Source organism: Eriocheir sinensis, chromosome 54 (genome assembly GCF_024679095.1).
Source record: "Eriocheir sinensis breed Jianghai 21 chromosome 54, ASM2467909v1, whole genome shotgun sequence".
Classification (NCBI taxonomy): domain Eukaryota; kingdom Metazoa; phylum Arthropoda; class Malacostraca; order Decapoda; family Varunidae; genus Eriocheir; species Eriocheir sinensis.
In genome coordinates, this window is record NC_066562.1 from 8,376,174 (window position 1) to 8,399,260 (window position 23,087).

At 44.7% G+C, this 23,087-nt stretch overlaps 1 protein-coding gene across 1 annotated transcript; it reads left to right on the forward strand.

Moving 5' to 3' along the window:
• Positions 1-455: 455 nt before the first annotated feature.
• LOC126983465 (uncharacterized) lies at positions 456-16,795 on the forward strand. Its single transcript, XM_050836164.1, has 4 exons — positions 456-1,763; positions 10,775-10,973; positions 11,970-13,451; positions 16,440-16,795. The coding sequence occupies exons 1-4, from the start codon at positions 456-458 to the stop codon at positions 16,661-16,663; spliced, it is 3,213 nt and encodes a 1,070-aa protein (XP_050692121.1). The 3' UTR covers positions 16,664-16,795.
• The last annotated feature ends 6,292 nt before the right edge of the window (positions 16,796-23,087 follow it).

Here is a 23,087-nt window from a genome sequence, read left to right on the forward strand (position 1 = left end):
ACAGACAGACAGACAGTCGGACACACAGACATACCTCCTCTCCTCCCACAAACAAGACAAAAGAGGAAGAAGAGAAGGAAGAGGAGAGAGAAGAGAAGAATAAGGAGAGTGTGTAAGAGTGTAAGAGAAGAGAAGAGAAGATCGTGCGTGGAAGAGCAGAGAAGAGGAAGAAGAGGAGGATATCAGAGGCGCAGAACAGAAGAGAAGAGGAGACAAAATAAGTTGAAAAAAAAGAGAAGAATAGGAACAAGAAATAAAAAACAAAAATAAAAACAAAGAACAAGAACAAGATAAGAAACAAAAAAGAACAAGAACAAGAAGAAGAAAAGAAGAAGCAGCTCGAGGAGAGAAGACACACAGGAGAGAGAGAGAGAGAGAGAGAGCGAGAGCGAGAGGTGGCTGGTGCGTGGGAAAGCCAGCCAACCAGTGGGTAGTCATAGATCAGACGTGCAGCCATGAGGGTGTGTGCGTGGTGCGCCGTGCTGCTGGCCGTGCTGTGTGGCGGCCCTCAGCACGCCTCAGCAGCCTCCGTCATGCTCAATAGTAGACAGCAACAGCAGAATGGAGAGCAAACAGCAAGGGAGACAGTGATTTCCTTACGGGAGAACCACGAAGGATTGAGATCGAGGAAGGGTGACAAGGACTTCGCAGCACAGTTCTCCTCATCTTCTTCTGATACCCTTTCGAAGTACCATGACGAGGAGGATGAAGATAAGTTCGTAAGGCCAAGGAAGAAGCATATTGAAGAAGGTCTGAGTTTGAGGAAGAGTGACAAGGACTTCGCAGCACAGTCCTCCTCTGCTTCTTCTGATACCCTTTCGAAGTACCATGACGAGGAGGATGAAGGCGTGAAGTTCGTAAGGAAGAATCATACTGAAGAAGGTCTGAGTTCGAGGAAGAGTGACAAGGACTTCGCAGCACAGTTCTCCTCATCTTCTTCTGACACCCTTTCGAAGTACCGTGAGGAAGAGGATGAAGGTATGAAGTTCGTAAGGACAAGAAAGAAAGATACTGAAGAAGGAATGAGTTCAAAGAAGGGAGACAAGAAGGGCTTCCTAGCTTCTCATTCCTTCTCTTCGTCTCCTGAAACCCTGACGAAGTACACTGACGAAGAGGATAAAGTAAAGGTCGTGAGCTCAAGAAAGGATTATGGTGGTGACGATGTAGACCAAGAGACGAGGGAGCGAGAGAAGGAGGACTCTACAGCAATCAAGTCCTTCTCTTCGTCTCGTAAACCCCTGAAGAAAGACCGAGCAGAAGACGATGACAAAGTAAAGGTCGTGAGGTCAAGGAAGGATTATGGTGGTGACGATATAGACCAAGAGACGAGGGAGCGAGAGAAGGAGGACTCTATAGCAATCAAGTCCTTCTCTTCGTCTCGTAAACCCCTGAAGAAAGACCAAGAAGATGATGACAAAGGAAAGGTCGTGAGCTCAAGCAAGGATGATAGTGATGTTGAAGGCCAAGAGACGATATCCCCGTGGCTGTCTCTGTCGTTCTTTAAGCCTCTGAAGGACATAGCGGACATGGTTGGACTCCTCTCAGTACCGTCCAAGGCGCCGAAGAAGAGTTACGTGACGAAGGAGGTTGTTCTTGAAGACTCCGAGACCAAAGACAAAGAAGAAAACAAGAAGCAAAACGGAGCACTGGGCCAAAGGAAGAGAGGACAAGAAGAAAATCCGAAACCAAGAACCACGGAGATGGACTTTGAGGACGCTGGAAAGGAGAGCAAAGAAGACAACAAAGAGGAAAACCAGGAAACAGTACACAGGAAACAAGGACAACAGGATAACAAAGAAGACAACGAGGGCACAGTGGAAGACATGGGACGAGAAGAAGACAAAATACCTTCAGGAAAACTCGCACTGAAGACACACCGGTTTGGGACACGACGAGACCACGAAGGAGTGAAGACAATGAAGAAAATGATGAAGACAAACAAGAAGACAGGACAAGGAAGAGAACGAAAAGAATCAACAACAGCAACAACAAGAACAGGGGAAGAAGGAGAAATGGACTTAGAGGGAAGGGAAGCAGAGGAAGAAGAGGAAAAGGAGGAGGAGGAGGAGGACACATATGGAGGAAGAACGAAGAGGGATGTTACTTGGGGACTAGAAGAAGAAATAGAAGAGGAAGTGGAGGAGGAGAATAGCTATGGAGAACAAAAGGAGACCTGGGATGAAGAGGAAGAGGAAGAGGAAGAGGAGGAGGAGGAAGAGCACGAAGGAGGGACAGCGGTGGCAACTTCCAGGCAGTTCATCCAAGGTTTCCAGAGCTTCATCGCTGACCCCGGAGTCCTCATCGTCGTCGTCGCCCTCAACGTAAGTACAGAGAGATGACGTTTCTATTAGAGTATGTTGCTGTTTGTTAAGACTGGTTCTATTCATCTTTATAGTATCATTACCATTGTGAAACTGTACTAGGTTGAGTCTTCTTATATTCATCTTTAAGTTATTATTGATGGAGGAGAAGAAGAAGGAGAAGGAAGAGGAAGAAGAGGAGAAGGATGAGGAGGGTGAGGATGAGGATGAGGAAAAGGAGAAGGAGGAGAAGTAGTAGGAGAAGAAAGAGGAGGAGGAAATGCACAATAAAAAGACGAAAAAAGATGATTACAAGAAGATTCACTTGGCATAAACATTAAGAAAGAGAGAAAAGGACCCAACAGAAAGCAGTGGGTGAAGGGTAGCTGAGTACATCGCTTAGCCACAGAGACTGACCCTGCAGCAGCCACGGGGGTCACACAAAGATCAAGGGGGTGCCTCAGGGGGGAGAGAATGACGAGTATGTGACGTGAATCATCCTAAATGTAAGGGATGGGAGAGGTAGTATAGTGAGCCCAGAGTATGATGGTGAACCTGAATCTTCACCATAACGTTATAATAGACAGCAAAGGGTTGAGTCCTAGGAGAAACGCATTGGATCCCTCCCAGTTTAAGGTTTCCCAGGGTGAGCAGAGAGGTTGTGGTTAGGAAGGATTGGTGACCTTTACGACTGACTGACTGGCTGACTGACTGACTGAGCACTTTACGTTGGGTGGCCCACTTATGTAAGATTCCTGTGGCCTCTGATCGAGTGTGTGTCTGTCTTTTTTTTGTTTGTTTGTTTGTGTCTTTGTGTGTGTGTGTGTGTGGTGAGTGAGTGAGAGATTTACTGATTGACAAACTGACTGACTGACCCAATGACTGACTGACTAAGTAACTGAATGACTGGATAACATATTGACTGAATGACTAACTGACTGGCTAACTAACCAACTGACTGAGTGACTGACTGATGAACTGACTGACTAACTGACTGACTGACTGAACAACTGAATAAGAAGCTGACTGACTGACTACTTGATTGAATAACTGACTTACGAAGTGAATGAATGACTAACTGACTGACTGACTAACTAACTAATCGCGTAAATGACCTACTCTTGAAGGCTCCTCCGTCACCCTTTTACGCTAATAGTTCCAAATGGCCGCTGGGAATTTCTGTGAGGACCCGAGGGGCAGCATATGGCCTCATCAATGGTGCTCACCGACGAATGCGTAACTAAAGGATAATGGTGATGATGGTGATAGTGGTGATGATAGTGGTGGGGTTGAGGGTAGTGATGGTAGTGGTGATGGTGATGATATTGGTGTTGTTGAGTGATGGTGATGGTAGAGTTAGGGGTAGTGATGGTGGTGATGGAGGTGTTGTTGTTGTTGTTGGTGGTGGTGGTGGTGGTGTCGGTCAGCTGATTTCCGTGTGTACGTACATGTGTGTGTCTTCCTTTGATAAATGACACACCAACACCGTTATGGCCCGCGAGCGAGTCATACATGCAGAGAGACCGCTGTATAGTGTCTGTGTGTCTGTGTGTCTGTGTGTGTGTGTGTGTGACGCGTCCCCACACTCACCGTAACACTGCCTCCTGCACCGTCTCATAATATCGCTCCCTTTTTTTCCTTCGCCCCCTCGCAAACAGCTGTCGTCCGCCATCTCTCATAAGGCGGAGGCACCCAAGGGATCGTGACAGGGGTGGCAGATGGAAACTAAAATTGGGGCTAGCAAAAAGCTCGTAACGTTTCCTTCCATTAAGGTAGATGGAGGTAGAATAGAGATAGAAGGAGGATACAAAGAGAATTAAGATGATAAAAAAGACTTAGAAGGGTGATAAAGAGGACGACACAGAGGAGAATGACTATGAGGAGTATAAGAAGAAGAAAAATAATAGATATAAAAATTAAGATGCATAGAGGAAGAGGATAGATAGGAGAGGAGGAGAATAAAGAGAGGATAGGTATAGGAGAAGGATATAGAAGGGAAGGAGGATTTAGGACGATATATACAGAAGAAGAATAGATAGCGGAGAGATAGAGGAGGAGGAGGATAGAAAGAGGATAGGTATAGGAGAAGGATGTAGAAGGAAAGGAGGATTTAGGACGATATATACAGAAGGAGAATAGATAGCGGAGAGATAGAGAAGGAGGATAGAAAGAGAATAGATATAAGTAAATGATAGAAAACAGAGCAGGAGAAAGAATTAAACCACGAGACATAAGAGGAAAAATATAGGAGGAGAATAGACAGAAGAGGATTGACAGAGTAGACGGGAAATAGACAGACAGACAGATAAACACAAAGAGAGAGAAATAGAAAGGTCACATCCACATCAAATCATAGGACAACTGTTTCACCAATTAAGGAGAAACTTCACAACTTCACGTGCCCATAGAAGTTTCACCTGTACCTGGATATACCTGGGTGCGTGGGCAGGTAAAGGGCGCGAGGGTCCAATTACCTGGGTATTATTACCTGGCGCGGCCCTCACCTAACCCTTCATTACGCCGAGGTGTGTGGGACGAACTAATGACGGGGAAGTAACATTGGGCTTTGTATACCTTATGTGGGACCTTCGTGATGCTTTCTCTGTCTGTCTCTGTCTCTCTCTGTCTCTGTCTCTCCATCTTTCGTGTTTTACCGTTTTTCGTGACTTCTTTCTGCTTCTCTGCTTTCGTTTTTCCTTCTACATTTATCCCCATCTATATCTATGTCTTTCTATGTCTGCTTTTGTTTCTCTCTCCGCGTCTCTGTCTCTCCTCTTTACTTTTTTTTTTTTACATCAAGGGCAACAAAAAAAAAAAAAAAGAGTAAAAAAATAAATAAAAAAAAGCCCGCTACTCGCCGCTCCCACAAAAGGAAATAGTAATGTCTGTTTATGTGTTTATCTGTTATATTTGTTTGTCTGTCTGTCTCTCTCTCTTTATCTATCTACCTATTTATCCGTCTATCTATCTATGTATTTATCCACCTACGTATTTTACCTATTTCCAGAAGATGATATCGTAAAGTTGGTAGAGATATGTGTGTGTGTGTGTGTGTGTGTGTGTGTGTGTGTGTGTGTGTGTGTGTGTGTGTGTGTGTGTGTGTGTTTGCAGTCATCGCTTGCTAATGACATACACGATAACATAACTGTACACAAACCTCATAACTGTACACCTTTAATGAATACACTCTGCTAATTATACCTGTGTAAGTGTAATGACAGGTGACCGGGATATTAAGTAACCGGAGGAACGCCCCAAAGACACACACTTCATGCACTTAGATCGTATCCCAGTAATTACGTCCATTTATAGTAAGTAGGTTGTTAAATTTGACACTGATATGAATTTTGTAACGCATCTCAGCAATCATTTTCACTAATATATGTTTTATTTATTTTTATTTCTGTCTCTCCTTTCTTTCTCTTTATCTCCGTCTATCTCTCTCTCTATCTCCCTTTTTTTCTCCTTTCTTCGTAAATACTTCTTGGTTCTCTGTTATTTTATTTCCGTCTATATTTGTCTCCTTCATTTTCACTAATTTATGTTTTATTTATTTTTATCTTTCTGTCTCTCCTTTCTTTCTTTTTATCTCCGTCTATCTCTCTCTCTATCTCCCTTTTTTCTCCTTTCTTCGTAAATGCTTCTTGGTTTTCTGTTATTTTATTTCCGTCTATATTTGTCTCCTTCATTTTCACTAATTTATGTTTTATTTATTTTTATCTTTCTGTCTCTCCTTTATTTATCTTTATCTCCGTCTATCTCTCTCTATCTCCCTTTTTTCTCCTTTCTTCGTGACTGCTTCTTGGTTTTCTGTTACGTTATTTCTTTTCTTCCTTCTTCGTGACTGCTTCCTGCTTTTCTGTTACTTTATTTCCCTCTATATTTGTCCTATGTCTATGTCTATCTATGTCTATGTTTATCTATGTCTATGTAAATGTCTTCCTATGTCTGTTTTCTGTTCCTCTCTCTGCGTCTCTGTTTCTTCATTTTCTCTGTATATTATCATCAACTCCTCTTCTTTCTCTAATGCAAGATGGAGCTCATATTTATTCCTTCATTCTCTATTTTTTGGTATTATTGTTCACTTCTCATGTTTCTGTAATGCAAGATGAAGTATATATTTTTGGTTTTACTTCTTAAACTCACGAACACTTTTCCTCTTTTTCCCTCACAGTAAAATTTGTGTTCATTCCTCTGATTTCTGTGATGCAAGATGAACTATATATTTTTGGTTTCACTTCTTAAATTCACTAACACATTACGTCTATATCCCTCACAGTAAAAGTTGTGTTCATTCCTCTGATTTCTGTAATGCAAGACAAACTATATATTTTTGGTTTTACTTCTTAAATTCACATACAGTTTTCCTGCATTTCCCTCACACTAAAAGTTGCGTTTATTCCTCTGATTTCTGTGATGCAGGATGAACTATATATTTTTGGTTCACTTTCTTATATTCAGTAACATTTTTCCTGCATTTCCCTCACAGTAAAAGTTGCGTTTATTCCTTTGATTTCTGTAATGCAAGACCAACTATATATCTTCTGTTTACTTCTTAAATTTACAAACACTCTTCCTCTATATTCTTCAGAGTTAATGGTGGGTTTATTCCTCTGATTTCTGTAATGCAAGACGAGCTATATATTTTTCGTTTACTTCTTAAATTCACGAACACTTTTCCTCAATATCCTTCAGAGTAATTGGTGTGTTTTTTCCTCTGATATCTGTAATGCCTGACAAGGAATAGCCAGACAGACATAAGTTTTCCTCACCACATGAATTCACTGACAAATCTCCTCAATTTTCCTAGTGTAACAAAGTAGTAAAATATCTCGTCTTATCTTGGTAATGCATGATGAAGAATATATAATTCCTCAACCGCTCACGAGTCTCTCTCACTCGCTCTCTCTCTCTCTCTCTGGACTACTATCTCGTCTATTTTTCTTTCCTATTTGTATTTTTAAAAGATTCCGTCAAATTTGCAATGATATATATGTGTGTGTGTGTGTGTGTGTGTGTGTGTGTGTGTGCGTGTGTGTGTTAGGGTTATCAATATGTCAGGTGTCTAATTCCGTACTGTTATGATGCGCTAAACAACATATCATTACGCTTTTTTACCCGCGCCATAAGCCCGGGGCCATTATTCAAGATTATGATTCCCTGCCTTCATGTTTTTCCCCACGCCTACCATTCATGTACCGCTGAGCCACACACTCACTCACCCACTCTCCTTCCTCTAAGTGTGGCTCAGGCTGACGCGGCTAATGTACTGGAAGACATATCAACAAAGCTATCATTAAATCTCCATCCGAAACTGACATCTTTTTTGGCCACTCTCGTTTTGTGGGAGTAGCGATTAGCGGGCGTTTTTTCTACACTTAAGTTTTGTTGCCCTTGAGCTGTTTCCTGTGCTGTAAAAAAACAAACTATATCACCCCATAGCATCCACCCTCCTCAGCGTTAGAATCTCTCCTCTGCCTCAGTGATCAGAACTAAATGATGAATGCAGTATAGAGATATGTGTGGTATAGCGCTGAGTGTACCTAAGCAATCTTTCTGCTACACTCCACGTCTGTATAAATAATGGAAACGATGAATGTAGTAGAAATCCGGGTTGAGAATTCCTGGCTTCAAAAAGGGGATAGGAAAAACACACTACAAAGAGAGAAAAGAAGAAAAAAATGAGAGTAAGGAAAACACTGGATTGATGATTTTCTCGAGTAAGTCAAAACGAAACAGCAGCGGAAAAAAAACGTTATCTTTACTCATCCTCACTCATGATAACTTGACGAGGGAACTTCACTAACCATCACAAGCTATATATTTTGTCATACTAATTCTTTCTTTCTCATTTTTTCTCTTTCTTTCTTTTTCGTTTTCTTTTTCTTTCTGTCTTTTCTTCCTCTTACTTTTTTCTTTCTCTTTTTCTCTTTCTTTTTCTTTCCATCTTTCCCTCTCGTAAGGAACAAAGCCATTTTTTTCCAGTGTACACATCAAAGGAGGAACAGGAAACAAGGTGCAAGGGAAAAGCTATCTTGTAACTGATGTACCGAGAGTCGCTTTTTCATGTCAACCTGCATCCTGATCTTCCTGCGATATGTGGTTTGTCTTTCCCAGTGCAAACCAGAAATAAATAGCTTTGTACTTTGCGTCCCTTCTCCTCCAGGCGTCTTGTACAACCTCTTCTTAGCGAGTAGACGAAAGGGGGGCAACTGGAACCAACGGAGAAAGAAAGAGAGAAAAAGAGAGAGGCGCAGACTTGCATCTCTGTACCATTACTAACGACCAAGCGGCGCCAATCTCGACTTCCGGTGATGGTGGTGGTGGTGGTGGTGGTGGTGGTGGGTGGTGGAGTGACCTAAGTATTATAACTGTTTCTTTGCGAGAGACACATACACTCCGCCAAACAACAACAAAATGAACAACAACAACAACCAGAACGAGAACAACAAGATTTTACTGGTTTGTGTGTGTGTGTGTGTGTGTGTGTGTGTGTGTGTTATACCTGAGTGATCGTGATGTGACCTATAAGTGTTGAGACTGAATACCTGCACGCACACACACACACACACACACACACACACACACACACACACACACACACACACACACACACACACACACAGAAAAGTACTTTATTTCTATCAGTCTTTCTATCTATTTATCAGTATATCGATTTGCCAGTAAACTATCTATCTAATCTATCTATCTATCTATCTGTCTCTGTCTGTCTATCCCGCTAGTCAAAAAAAATAAAACATCGCTAAAATACATTAAAGAATAATAATGTGAAGTTGAAGCTGGAAAACAAGAACAAGAAAAGATCCTAATAATAAAATAATAATAATAAAAAATAAAAATAATGAAAAAGAATCCAGGAAATGGGCGATAAAAGTAACGGCAGATAATAAGGACGTAAGGAAATTGCGGGGAAAACATCCACAGACTCGCATTACATTTCAAAACAATGAGAAAATAAGTGAAAAAATACAACAAATAAAAAAAGTTAAGAATTCCTGACTCCCAAAAGGTTAGGTAAGTTACGTGACCCAGCTGTTGCGCCTTGCCTCAGTGTACCCCTTCGTCTCCTTAAGTCTTTGTATTCTCAACCCGAAGACACACACACACACACACACACACACACATACCGTACAAAAAAAAACATCAACTGGGAAATCCGGGTTAAGTATTCCTGGCATGGAAGAAAGATTAGATAAGTCACGTGACCCTGTTGTTGCGCCTTGTCTTAGTGCACCGCTCCGTCTCCTTAAGTCTTTACATTCTCAACCCGAAGACACACAAAATTAGAACAAAAACTCGACTGGGAGATCCGGGCTAAGAATTCCTGGCTAAAAAAAAAGGATAAGAAAAACACAAAAATTACAAAGAGAGAAAGAAGAAACAAAAAAGACGAGGAGGAAGGAAAACAAGAAGGAAAAACACGGGAAGCATAAACTCAGGTGAATTAGTCTAGACAGGTGACACACAAAAAACCGGCGGGGGAGGAGGGGAAGAGAGAGACAGCCGCAGGTGAGCCGAGCCATTAACCAGGCTGCGCACCGGCATGGAAATCAGGCTGTGGTTAGCTGTTTATTGGCGAACAGGCTGAGGGAAACTGTGGACTATAATCTTATGCAGTCCGGCGCCCACACACACATAAACATACATTTGGCAAGGCGTTTAAGCACACAGACAAGCACGTATTTGGCAAGGCTTTCGTAGGCTTTGTAGGCATTTCCATGGGTAGTTTTATGAGCCCGGTGGGAGTTGGACGAAGCTTCTGGCGCTTAAGCACACAGACAAGCACGTATTTGGCAAGGCTTTCGTAGGCTTTGTAGGCATTTCCATGGGTAGTTTTATGAGCCCGGTGATAGTTGGACGAAGCTTCTGGCGCTTAAGCACACAGACAAGCACGTATTTGGCAAGGCTTTCGTAGGCTTTGTAGGCATTTCCATGGGTAGTTTTATGAGCCCGGTGGTAGTTGGACGAAGCTTCTGTACCACCAACTTGAAAAAAAACTTGAGAATCCTTAATCTTGAAACTGTGGGCCACATTCTTCAACCATCCACACACAAGCACATATTTGGCAAGGCTTTCATAGGCGTTGTAGGCATTTCCATGGGTAGTTTATTGAGTCTGGTGGTAGTTTGATGAAGCCTTTGCACCATGAACGTGAAATAACACTCACGAGAACCCGATTAATCTATTTTTTGGCCTTTGAGAAATAGTTACATCGAGGCCAAAGAACGCACATATCTAACAAAGCTTTCTTAGGAGATTGATCAACCTCATCGCCTAACAATCTTCCCGCTAATAATAAATGACTACCTAATTACTGCTAACCACATCACTAACTACCCTAACCTAATCGCCTAACAGCCTTCCCAATTATAATACTAACTACCTAATTACTGCCTAACCACCTCACTAACTACCCTAACCTCAACGTCTAACAACCTTCCCTCCCCCCGCAGCTGTGGTTCGCGTGGGCTGTCTTCTCCGGTTTCCTCTTCAGCCCCGGCGATTTCCTCAACAGCTTCGGGACCGGGGCTGGAGACGGCGGCGGCGGCGGGGGGGGAAGCAGTGGTGTTAGCTCCTCGTCCTCGTCGGTAGCATCCGTAGCCTCGCCCGTGTTTGTGTCCCTCGGCCAGCCCGCCAGACCCTCCATAACAGGTGGGTGCATGAGCTGTGTGGCGTGGTGGAGTGATGCTAAGGGTCATATTATAAGATATTTCGGCGTCCAAGAACACATATTTGACAAGGCTTTCGTAGGAGTTGTGAGCATTTCCAAGAGTAGTTGTATGATCCTGGTGGTAGTTTGACCCTTCTTCTGTAACATGAACCCGAAGAGACACTCATTAGAGCCCGACTGACCCCCTCTTTGACCTTTAGAAATAGCTGATGTGAGAAGCGAATACCAACCTAAATGTGAAGTGAATAAGTTGATCGTTCTCACACCGACCATCTCCATCAGAAGGTAATCGGGGTTAAGTTTACAGGACCTGCCTTGTATAGACCTGGCGGCCTCCTGCAGTGGGTTAGGTTCACAGGACCTGCCTTGTATAGACCTGGCGGCCTCCTGCAGTGGGTTAGGTTCACAGGAGCTGCCTTGTATAGACCTGGCGGCCTCCTGCAGTGGGTTAGGTTCACAGGAGCTGCCTTGTATAGACCTGGCGGCCTCCTGCAGTGGGTTAGGTTCACAGGAGTTACCTTGTATAGACCTGGCGGCCTCCTGCAGTGGGTTAGGTTCTCAGGACCTGCCTTGCATGAGTTCACAGGACCTGCCTTGTATAGACCTGGCGGCCTCCTGCAGTGGGCTAGGTTCACAGGAGCTACCTTGTATAGACCTGGCGGCCTCCTGCAGACTCCTTATGTTTTTGTTCTTATGTCATCGGGTGAATTTGGAGTTCAGAAATCTTGGGGTGATTGATGTTGTTGAACTTGCTGAGGCAGTACTTGAAGGCGCATTATACCTTCCTGAAGTCGCGTCCCTCCAGGGTAACGAGGCTGAGCAACGTCATTTTTCATGAGGGTGTGATTTCAATGGGGATGACGAGTGTTGAGGTGATGGTGATGATGATTATGACGATGATGATGATGGTGATGACGATGAGGAGGAGGAGGAGGAGGCAGGTGTCTGACTAGTGTGGTTTTGTTCCCAGACGTGAGTGGGGACGAGGCGGGCATTGAAGGGCCAACCGTGGGAGTGTTGCCTGACGGAGCAGCTGGTGATCCTGCAGCCGGTGATCCTGCAGCTGGTGATCCTGCAGCTGGTGATCCTGCAGCTGGTGATCCTGCAGCTGGTGATCCTGCAGCTGGTGATCCTGCAGCTGGTGATCCTGCAGCTGGTGATCCTGCAGCTGGTGATCCTGCAGCTGGTGATCCTGCAGCTGGTGATCCTGCAGCTGGTGATCCTGCAGCTGGTGATCCTGCAGCTGGTGATCCTGCAGCTGGTGATCCTGCAGCTGGTGATCCTGCAGCTGGTGATCCTGCAGCTGGTGATCCTGCAGCTGGTGATCCTGCAGCTGGTGATCCTGCAGCTGGTGATCCTGCAGCTGGAGATCCTGCAGCTGGTGATCCTGCAGCTGGTGATCCTGCAGCTGGTGATCCTGCAGCTGGAGATCCTGCAGCTGGTGATCCTGCAGCTGGTGATCCTGCAGCTGGTGATCCTGCAGCTGGAGATCCTGCAGCTGGTGATCCTGCAGCTGGTGATCCTGCAGCTGGTGATCCTGCAGCTGGTGATCCTGCAGCTGGTGATCCTGCAGCTGGAGATCCTGCAGCTGGTGATCCTGCAGCTGGAGATCCTGCAGCTGGTGATCCTGCAGCTGGAGATCCTGCAGCTGGTGATCCTGCAGCTGGAGATCCTGCAGCTGGTGATCCTGCAGCTGGTGATCCTGCAGCTGGAGATCCTGCAGCTGGTGATCCTGCAGCTGGAGATCCTGCAGCTGGTGATCCTGCAGCTGGAGATCCTGCAGCTGGTGATCCTGCAGCTGGAGATCCTGCAGCTGGAGATCCTGCAGCTGGTGATCCTGCAGCTGGAGATCCTGCAGCTGGAGATCCTGCAGCTGGAGATCCTGCAGCTGGAGATCCTGCAGCTGGTGATCCTGCAGCTGGAGATCCTGCAGCTGGTGATCCTGCAGCTGGAGATCCTGCATCTGGAGATCCTGCAGCTGGAGATCCTACAGCTGGTGATCCTGCAGCTGGAGATCCTGCAGCTGGAGATCCTGCAGCTGGTGATCCTGCAGCTGGTGATCCTGCAGCTGGAGATCCTGCAGCTGGTGATCCTGCAGCTGGAGATCCTGCAGCTGGTGATCCTGCAGCTGGAGATCCTGCAGCTGGAGATCCTGCAGCTGGTGATCCTACAGCTGGTGATCCTGCAGCTGGTGATCCTACAGCTGGTGATCCTGCAGCTGGTGATCCTACAGCTGGTGATCCTGCAGCTGGTGATCCTACAGCTGGTGATCCTGCAGCTGGTGATCCTACAGCTGGTGATCCTGCAGCTGGTGATCCTAACGCTGCCGCCACTCCGGCCTTCGCCTCGCTGCGCCCCTCGTCCACGCTGGGCACCACGGAGGAGGCGCTGCTGGCCCTGGACGAGGCGGTGCTGCAGGTGCTGGCCAACATATCCTCGTCCCTCAACACCACCGCGACGTGAGTGGACCCGTTGAGCACCTGGTGTTGTTGTCTGTCTGTCTGGTTGTCTGTCTGTCCTCTGTCTCTGTGTCCCTGCTGTTACCTCTGTTGTCTGTCTGTGTCCCTGGTTACCTCTGTTTACCTGTCTGTGTCCCTGCTGTTCCTGTCTCCTTACCTCTGTTTCCCTGTCTGCTGTTACCTCTGTTTCCCTGTCTGTGTCCCTGCTGTTACCTCTGTTTACCTGTCTGTGTCCCTGCTGTTACCTCTGTTTACCTGTCTGTGTCCCTGCTGTTACCTCTGTTTACCTGTCTGTGTCCCTGCTGTTACCTCTGTTTACCTGTCTGTGTCCCTGCTGTTACCTCTGTTTACCTGTCTGTTACTCTCTGTGTCCCTGGTGTTACCTCTTCTTGTCTGTCGAGTTGTCTGTCTGGTTGTCTGGGTTTGCGTCCCTTCACTGGTCGGTCTGTTTGTCTCTCTGCCTCTGTTTCTTCGTCATTCTCTTCCCCCGGTGACCTGTGTGATTCATTGTCTCTCCGCCTGTTAGTTTGACTCTGCGTTTCTCTTCCTGCTTGCCTGTCTGTCTGTCTGTCTGTCTCACTGTTTGCATGTTTGCTTGACCTGCCCTCCATCTCTCTCTCTCTCTCTCTGTCTCTGTCTCTGTCTGTGTGTGTGTGTGTGTGTGTGTGTGTGTGCTTGGTTTGGCTGACACACTCTCTGTAGACCCTAATTAGGACCATACCATCTGCCTTACCTTTTTTTTTATTGTTTTAAGGTACGGAAGTCAGCTGGTGTGTGTGTGTGTGTGTGTGTGTGTGTGTGTGTGTGTGTGTGTGTGACTGATTGAGGCAAAGGGAGCAGGTGAGAAAAAAAGGCAGGTGCAACACGTTCAATTAATTAGTCCGGACGTGTACTAACCACCTGCACGCGCGCACACACACACACACACACACACACACACACACACACACACACACAACCCTCCCTCCCCCCACACACATACAAACAAGAAACAATCAAACTTTAAATCTAAAAAACATTAAAAAAAACAGAAGAATTTTGTATAACGATAGAAACTCAAACCCTTAATGACACAAGGTAAAAAAAACCATAACATAACTAGGTAAACACAAACACACATACACACACACAAACAAACAAACACACTTCACATCAAAACAAAACCAACACATATGAACCTTTACCTTAACATAACATAACTAGGTAAACACACACACACACACACACACACACACACACACACACACACACACACACACACACACACACACACACACACACACAAACACACTCCACACCAAAACCCAACCAACACATGACAGCCCCTGTTACGATCCTTCCAACACACTCTACACTCGCCGTCCTCAAGTTTAAAACACTAAACAGCTGACTTCACTGTACTGGCCCCGGGGTGTTGTCAGTACGCCCATAAACACAGGCTGGCTAATGAGTCGTACCTGGGAAAGCAATGCACCTGTCATCCTGCTTCTTACCTTTAGGCCAGGTGTGTGAGGTGAGGTGGAGGAGGAGGAGGAGGAGGAGGGAGAGGATGTTATTGGAAGGAGTTGGTACCTGTGGAAGTAGGAAAGAGGGAATAGTATAGTGGAAGAGGTGGATAGTGGAGAGATCAACCAGTGGAAGACGAACGAAAGGGAGGGAAGAAAGAAGGCAGTAGAAGGAAAGAAAGAGGAGAATGGAGGAGAAAATTAGAGGAGAGCGTAGCCAGTTTCAGAAGGGAAGGGAGGGAGGAAGAGGAAGGTAGAGGGAGGAAGCGGAGTGATTGGTCATTTTGAAGAAGGATGGAAGGAGAAAAAAGGAGAGGAAGGTAGTAGAAGGAAAGAAAGAAGAAGATGGAGAAGAAAATTAGTGGAGAGAATAACCAATTTTAGAAGGGAAGGGAGGGAGGAAGAGGAAGGTAGAGGGAGGAAGCGGAGTGATTGGCCATCTGTAGAAGGATAGAAGGAGAAGGAAGGAAAGGAAGGTAGTGGAAGAAGACACCAGTTGTAGAAGAGGTGAAGAAGAAGAAGGAGAAGGATGTTAGAGGAAGGAATGACCATCAGTAGAAGAAGGAATAAGGGAAAGGGATACAGAAAAGGGGAGTGGAATAAGTAGATGGCTTTAGAAGGGAGAAATGAAGAAGGAGAGAATGATAGTGGAAGGAGTGACTATCTGAAGAAGGAGGAAAGAAAGAAGAGAAGGAAGAGGAAGGTATTGAATGGAGTAGTCAGTTGGAGAAGGAGGGAAGATAGGATGAAAGAAGGAGGTGGTGAAGAAAGTGTAGGAGGAGGATGAAGGATGAGAAGGAGTAGATAAAAAGAAAGATTGGAAGGAGGAGACAAAATAAAGAAAAGAGGAGGAGGAAAAAGAAGAGCGAGGGGAACATAAGTCAGGAGGTCAGGAGGAGGAGGAGGAGGAGCAGGAGGCACAAAAAATGAGGACAAGGAAACAGAAGGAGGAAAAAAAATATCAAGAGAAGGGGAAGCGGAAGGTTAGTGGAGCATTACGGTGGAGGTGGTGGTGGAGGTGGTGGTGGAGGTGGTGGAGGTGGTGGTGGTGGTGGTGGTGGTGGTGGCAATGCGTGTTGTTTAGTCGGTCAATGTGTGTGCGTGTGTGTGTATGTATGTGTGTGTGTGTATGTGTGTGAGTTGACGAGTGCGTGCTGTAGGACTGACCGCAAGGGGAACACACACACACACACACACACACACACACACACACACACACACACACACACAATAGTAGCAGTAACATGTAACCCCACGCCTTCCACCTCTTTGCCTCCCTCAATAGTCACTCGCTATCTCCCAGCAAGACTCCCTCCTCACTCCCTCATTCACGGCCTTTTCCTACCCCCAAAATTTCCTTTCCTTATCTACACACTCGTAACTTGGAAAAAAAAGTAACTCCACTCTCCTCATACCTCCTACTCCTCTTCTCTCCTTGACCCACCCTTAAAGCATCGGTCTAACTCTTTTCCTCCTTCCACAGATCACCGGACGGTCAGAACACTGCGCCCTTCGTGCCGCCTCTCCCCGTGCCTTCAGAAGCCCTCTCGACCAGCTCCTCCCTCGCGCCGAGCTACTCAGTCCTCCACGCGTGCCTTGTGCTGGGCGGCGATGTGCCCTCCTGTGTCGCCCAAGCCTCCGCGTACGGCCCACTGCTGCGGAACCAAACCCAGGCATCCATACCCCGCCCCACTGCAGAGGACGTGACCCCAGCAGACATTGAGGACATTCTTAAAATCCATCCCTTCGCGCAGATCATCCAGGAGCTTCAAGGAGACGATGGGGTTGAGGCTGTGATCGACAAGACACCGCTGAGTGAGAACGATAAGGTTATTCTCGAGTTCCTGAGGCAGCAGAATATGAGTTCCTCCCTCATGGACCGGGTCATCACGCAGGTCAACACCATCAAGGAGACGTTCAAGGACTCCCAGGTGAACTCCTTCTGGGGGGATGACGAGAAGGAGAAGGAAGATGAAGAGGGGCAGAATAACGACGATGGTCCCACAATCAACTCTTCAGGACTCCAGTTAAAGTCGGAATTCTTGCCTGGTAAAGAGAGACACGACCTGGCGGATAAGGACAAGCAAGAAACACAAGGCAGCGTCCCCTTCGCGGCCGTCACCATAAAGAGTTCGTTCAACGTGAAGGAGAAAGGAAAAGAAGGATCAGGAGAGAAGAAGGAGGAGAAGGATGACAATGGAGAAAAGGGGAAAGAGGAGAAGGATGACAAAGGAGAAAAAGGGAAAGAGGACAAAGATGAGAAGCCAGAGAGAATGAGAACCTCCACAGACAGACGAGGTTTGCTGATCAGGTCACGTTTCCCTCACGCTCAAGTTGTTTTCCCGAGAGATCCAGAGCCAGTTCGATTCCACCTCGTGCCCTAACCCTCCATGATGCTCGCTAATCCAACCTCAATACTCTCTGATCCTATAAACAAATCTTACTGAACATAGGTCAAAAAATACGTATATTGATTGAAAAGGAAAATATTTGGTAACATTTTCAAGCAGAGGAACTAAAATGGATACAAGATAGAGTTGAATGATGCTTTCTGATCATCTTGCAATGCTCTCTGATCCTATAAACAAATCCTACTGTATATAATAGTTCAAAAAATACGTATATTGATTGAAAAGGAAAATATTTGGTAACATTTTCAAGCAGAGGAACTAAAATGGATACAAGATAGAGTTGAATGATGCTTTCTGATCATCTTGCAATGCTCTCTGATCCTATAAACAAAACCTACTGTATATAAGGCAGAAAAATACACATAAACGGAGCAAGAGGAAAAATTGGGTACTTCTTAAGCTGAGCGACTTAAAAGGATACAGATGAAGTTCAATATTTAAATCCCTGTAAATATATGACGGTGTTTAACGTGTTGGAACGTGTTGGGACTCTTACAATCTTACAATAACTCTCTTAACGTGTAACTCCAATGTATTTATTTTAGTGGAGTTTATCACTGAGGAAAGAGAGACAAGAAAAGCTAAGGTGATTTTTAAGACTCCTTTTATTTTATACGCAAGAAACACTATTTGATAAGTTAGGTTAGATTTGACTTTTGTATGCATGTTGAATTTATCTGTTTATCGCATGAGTTTACTTAGGTATTTATTAACGTATGTATGAAGGTACGCATGTATGTATGTAGGTAGGTAGGTACAGGTAAATAGGTAGGTAATTAATATGAGGTAGGTAGGTAGAAGTAGTAGTAGTAGTAGTAGTAGTATGTAGTAGTAGTAGTAGAAGTAGCAGTAGTAATAGCTATAATAGTAGTCTAAGGTGTTATTTAACTATACTCGTTATTTCTATTGTTAAGTCTAGTCTAGTTGTTACTCATTGCAGTTGTACAATTCATCAACATCACGTAATTTCAACTCCTTTTTTTTTGTTGTTGTTGTTTGTTTGAGACCTTTTTTAAGTTTCTGTTTTGGCTTTGCTGCATAAAAAGTGCAGCAGTAGCATTTTTTTTTTTTTTACAGCAAAGGAGAAAGTTCAAGGGCGTAAAAAAAAGAAAACAATAATGAAAAAAAAAAAGCCCGCTCCTTACTGCTCCTGAATAGAGTAATAGAAGTTGTTTTGTTACTATAAATACGCTTACTTTGCTTCGGTTATACTCGTTACCTGTTCCTCTGTTTAGTTACGCATTTGTAGCTACGCCATTGACCCTGTGCTCACTTTGTGTTGTTATTTAATAGTAGTATCGTCTCTAGTAGTTGTAATGTTTTGGTTGTTAACGCAATTGTAGTTATTCTTATACAATTTAATAATTACACACATGTTCTAGGTTAATGTGTAGTTTTTAATCTTGTTACTGTAGATTTTACAAATATTTGTTATCATTTTTATTATTCTTGTAACTAATTTTACTTTATTCATTAAGAATTATTATGTATTTAACTTATCTCACTATGTATCAACTATCTATTATATACATAACTTATTTACTATATTTATTAGCTATTTATTATTTAACTTATTTCACTACGCTTATTACCTATTTATTATTTAACTTATTTTTGGTTTGTAATAAAAAGTTCCTGTTTACTACTTCTTTCACATCCCGCCCATGATGACTGTGAGTCAGATGAAGTACTGCTGCCTTACTGTGCTAAAATAAAGAGTCATTTCAAACGGCTGGGGAGTCGTCTGAAACCAGTTTCAAGTGACGGGGAGTCGACTGAACCTAGTCTCATTTGACTGGGGGAGTCTTCTGAAACAGGGAGTAATTTGAAACGGCTACACCGGGCCGTGGGAGCTTCAGCCATGGCGGCCGTGGGAGCTTCAGCCATGGCGGCCGTGGGAGCTTCAGCCATGGTGGCCGTGGGAGCTTCAGCCATGGCGGCCGTGGGAGCTTCAGCCATGGCGGCCGTGGGAGCTTCAGCCATGGCGGCCCTGGTGGGGGCGGCAGCTTCTGACGCAGCGAGGAGCTGAGCGGATGATGCCAAAAAAAGGGTATATAATGGGGAGTTGAAAACTATTTTCACAATAAATATTGAAATAAAATCTTGTACGTCTGTCTATGAACAAAAAATTATTAAAACCACCAGGTTAATGTTTTGAGTCAAAAGACGACATTTGAGCAAAGAATAAATCTTTTATATTTACTTCATTTAAAGGAACAATAACTTATAAAGATTTTTTTTATGTGAAATTAATAATAAATTATGCATTGGTAATGAATAGCCTGCCTGTTTCTACTATTATATACCCAGTAAATGAACACACGTGATTGTTAGCACTGTTCTTACCTACAACATCCCGCGCGGGTCCTGACGCAGCGACCACCGCCTGCTGACGTCCACGGCCAACCCTTCACGTGTCTGCGTCTCATCCTTCTAGCACCGCCTCCTCTCCTGATCTTCACTATTCATCACCCGCGCATGGATGTCCGTAAACACGTTGGTGGGGTAAATTCCCACAACACATCCCACCCTACATCCCGCCAGGAGCGACGGCCAGGCCAACCAGAAAATTGAACCTGGCGGGGACGCCCAACACCAGTACAAGGGGCCACGCAGCGATCACGTGACAACGAGTGCTTGGCGTCTAGGGCTAACGCTTTCAGACATATGGCGTTCAGGTAAAATTTAACACAGGCTAAGAAATGGTTCACATGTAAAACGATCATGATTATACAGAGACCGAATACATGAATGAACAATACCAGTAAACAAAGAAAGAAAGATAGGGAAAGAAAAAGGAAAGGAGGGAAGGAAGGATAATTTAACTGGTACTTACCCTTCCCCTGTAGCGAGTCTGAGGATGCCGAGGTGGTGGTGGTGGTGGTGGTGAGGAGGGGGGGGGGGGGTTGTAATGAGGGTGCAGTGAGGGTTCTACGCCCCACTTTTCTCACCTCCCGGATACACACACTTGAGATGATACACACACACACACACACACACACACACACACACACACATACAACCTACCTTCCTAACCCCCCCCAACACACCCACGCACCCACGTCTTGTCCAGTTCTGTGGGAAAAATAAGAAAAATACATTACTATCTACACAATATTAATAATGAAAATAATAATAATAATAATAATAATAATAATAATAATAATAATAATAATAATAATAATAATAATAAGAAGAAGAAGAAGAAGAAGAAGAAGAAGAAGAAGAAGAAGAAAATAATAGATGACCTTGTGACTCCTCCTCCTCCTCCTCCTCCTCCTGTGTCTCATCTATCTCCTGCCCTCCTTCCTTTCTTTAATGCATGACTGAAACAATGGCCGCCTACTGACCAGATGATTTTTATTGCGAAAGGAAAACAGAAGGAAAAAGAGGGCAAGTTTGCATGTTTGTCTGTGTGTATGTGTGTGTGTGTGTGTGTGTGTGTGTGTGTGTGTGTGTGTGTGTGTGTGTGTGTGTGTGTGTCTCTCTCTCTCTCTCTCTCTCTCTCTCTCTCTCTCTCTCTCTCTCTCTCTCTCTCTCTCTCTCTCTCTCTCTCTCTCTCTCTCTCTCTCTCTCTCTCTCAAATTATAACTCTTTTGCCTCCTTTTCATTCCTTCTTTCCTTCCCTTGTCTCTCTCTCTCTCTCTCTCTCTCTCTCTCTCTCTCTCTCTCTCTCTCTCTCCTACCCCCTCTCTCCTTGATACAAATGCCACGAGAAAGCTACAGTATACCTTAATGGCCCAACGTCAAAGTAAGTTCCATATGGTCACTGCCACCCTCCTCTGACCACTAAGTTCTGGAAAGCCGGAATCTGTTTGTTATGACGGGCACTGTTACACGAATTATGGCGCGTTTTGCTGGTTAGTGGAGGAGTCTAATTTACTTCGGCGGCTGTACTCTTGTGTTAATGTTATTATTGTAGTGGAGAGTGTGTTGATTGTTTGTGTGAGTGTGGTTGTGTGAGGGAGTGAGCGTGAGGGAGTGTGTGTGTGTGTGTGTGTGTGTGTGTGTGATAAGGGTCCAGAGAGAGAGAGAGAGACAGAGCTTTTTTTTTTTACTTATTTAAATAGTAATTAACTCCTCATCTCTCCCTGGACATACCATTAAATTTAGGATGAAGAAACGTTAATCCCAATAAGTGAAGCGAAATTCAATACCGTAGTTACCAAGTATAAACGTTCTTCTTACAGTGAATTTTCGTCGACAGAGAAGACTGAGACACATTCAAGGTAAACTATAACAAAATGACACAGTGAATGCTTGTGGGCAGCTCCGTAGACTTAAAACAACCATGCGTGTATAAGGGTAAACTATACGAAGCCAAGACAAAATATTTAACACTCCCTTTAAAACCTTTACCAGAGCATAAAAACAAACGAACAGAGACAGATTGAGGATACTGTAATGACCTCTTTTTTTTTTTTTGGCTATTCTTTACTCCTATCTGTTATGGGAGCGGCAAGTAGCGAGCTTTTTTCACTCTTTTTGTTGCCCTTGAGCCGTCTCCTTTGTTGTAATGACCTCTGACATGGCGACCTTTGAACTCGTCAGTGGCTCAGTGGTTTGGTCCCCTCACTCCTATTCTAAGGGCCCAGTTTCGATTCCCGGCGCTCATGGGTGTACGCAGATTTTCCACTGAGTTATTGCAGTTTCTCTAGTGTCTTAACCGAAGCAGGATACAGTACACTAACAACAGACAGAGAACCAGGCGGAGAGGTGAAACTAGAACCATTACCAAGCAGGATATAGTACACTAACACCAGACACACAGAGAGAGGGAGAGAGAGAGAGAGGGGGAGAGATCTGGAGAGCATTGGGAAAGGCCGTGTTTGTGCCGTGAGCTAATACCTAATGATTGCTGATGATGGTGATGGTGGTTCTCCTGGGAAGGGTCAAAAATTCCTTAAATAAGCCTGGAACGTATAGGCATTGTCAAGGTTGTCATAACTGTTCATTAGACGCCGTCAGAGGGAGTCGTTATCGTCTGTAGGGCGTGACTGACTCCCACCCTAGTAAGAGAGAGAGAGAGGGAGGGAGAGAGAGGGGTGGGGTGGAGAAAGAGAGAGAGATAGCGAATCATCCCTACCAGTCAGTTGTGGCGTGGCGTGTGTCTGAGGAGGAGGAGGAAGGAGTAGGAGCTGAAGACGACCTGGAGACGACCTGGTAGTGACGGTGTTGGTGTTGACGTCGGTGGTGGTGGTGGTGGTGAAAGGTGACTCACAAGCAATTCTCACCACTGCCCTTCATTCCTGCCATCCATCTCTTCAATCCCTTCACAGGTACGATTATGCATTCAATGATGTGATAGTTTTTGTGTGTTAAGTTGACATTTAGTTCTGTTTCGCCCTTTCTGCCTCGCCAATCTAAGGTGGACGGTATTTTCTCATCTTAATATGCAGGACCATTAAAATAAATACCATACTTAGAATTATAATACCTAAATGATACCTGGTTGTCTTATGTATGTTAGCTTAAGGGAATGTTTTAGTGTTTCTTTGCTTACTTAATCATACCTATATTTCTTTAGCTACTATCTGTTCGGAGTGACAAGGAGAGACAGGATTAAGGCTGAGTATGCTAAAAGGACAGCCCAAGTTAGACAGTTCGAAGACATAGTGAAGGAATCAAGATCGAGATAGTTTAAACATGTACAGAGAAAAAGATAGATGCTGGGTATATCGGGATGAAGGATGCTGGAGATGGCTGGGATATATGCGGAG

What these genes read in the sequence shown, in the direction of transcription:
- LOC126983465 (XM_050836164.1), top strand. Translation starts at nt 456, where the DNA reads ATGAGGGTGTGTGCGTGGTGCGCCGTGCTGCTGGCCGTGCTGTGTGGC. An exon ending in CGCCAGACCCTCCATAACAG is followed by an intron (nt 10,974 to 11,969) that starts GTGGGTGCATGA and finishes CCCAGACGTGAG; the next exon opens with TGGGGACGAGGCGGGCATTG. An exon ending in TCCCTCAACACCACCGCGAC is followed by an intron (nt 13,452 to 16,439) that starts GTGAGTGGACCC and finishes CTCCTTCCACAG; the next exon opens with ATCACCGGACGGTCAGAACA.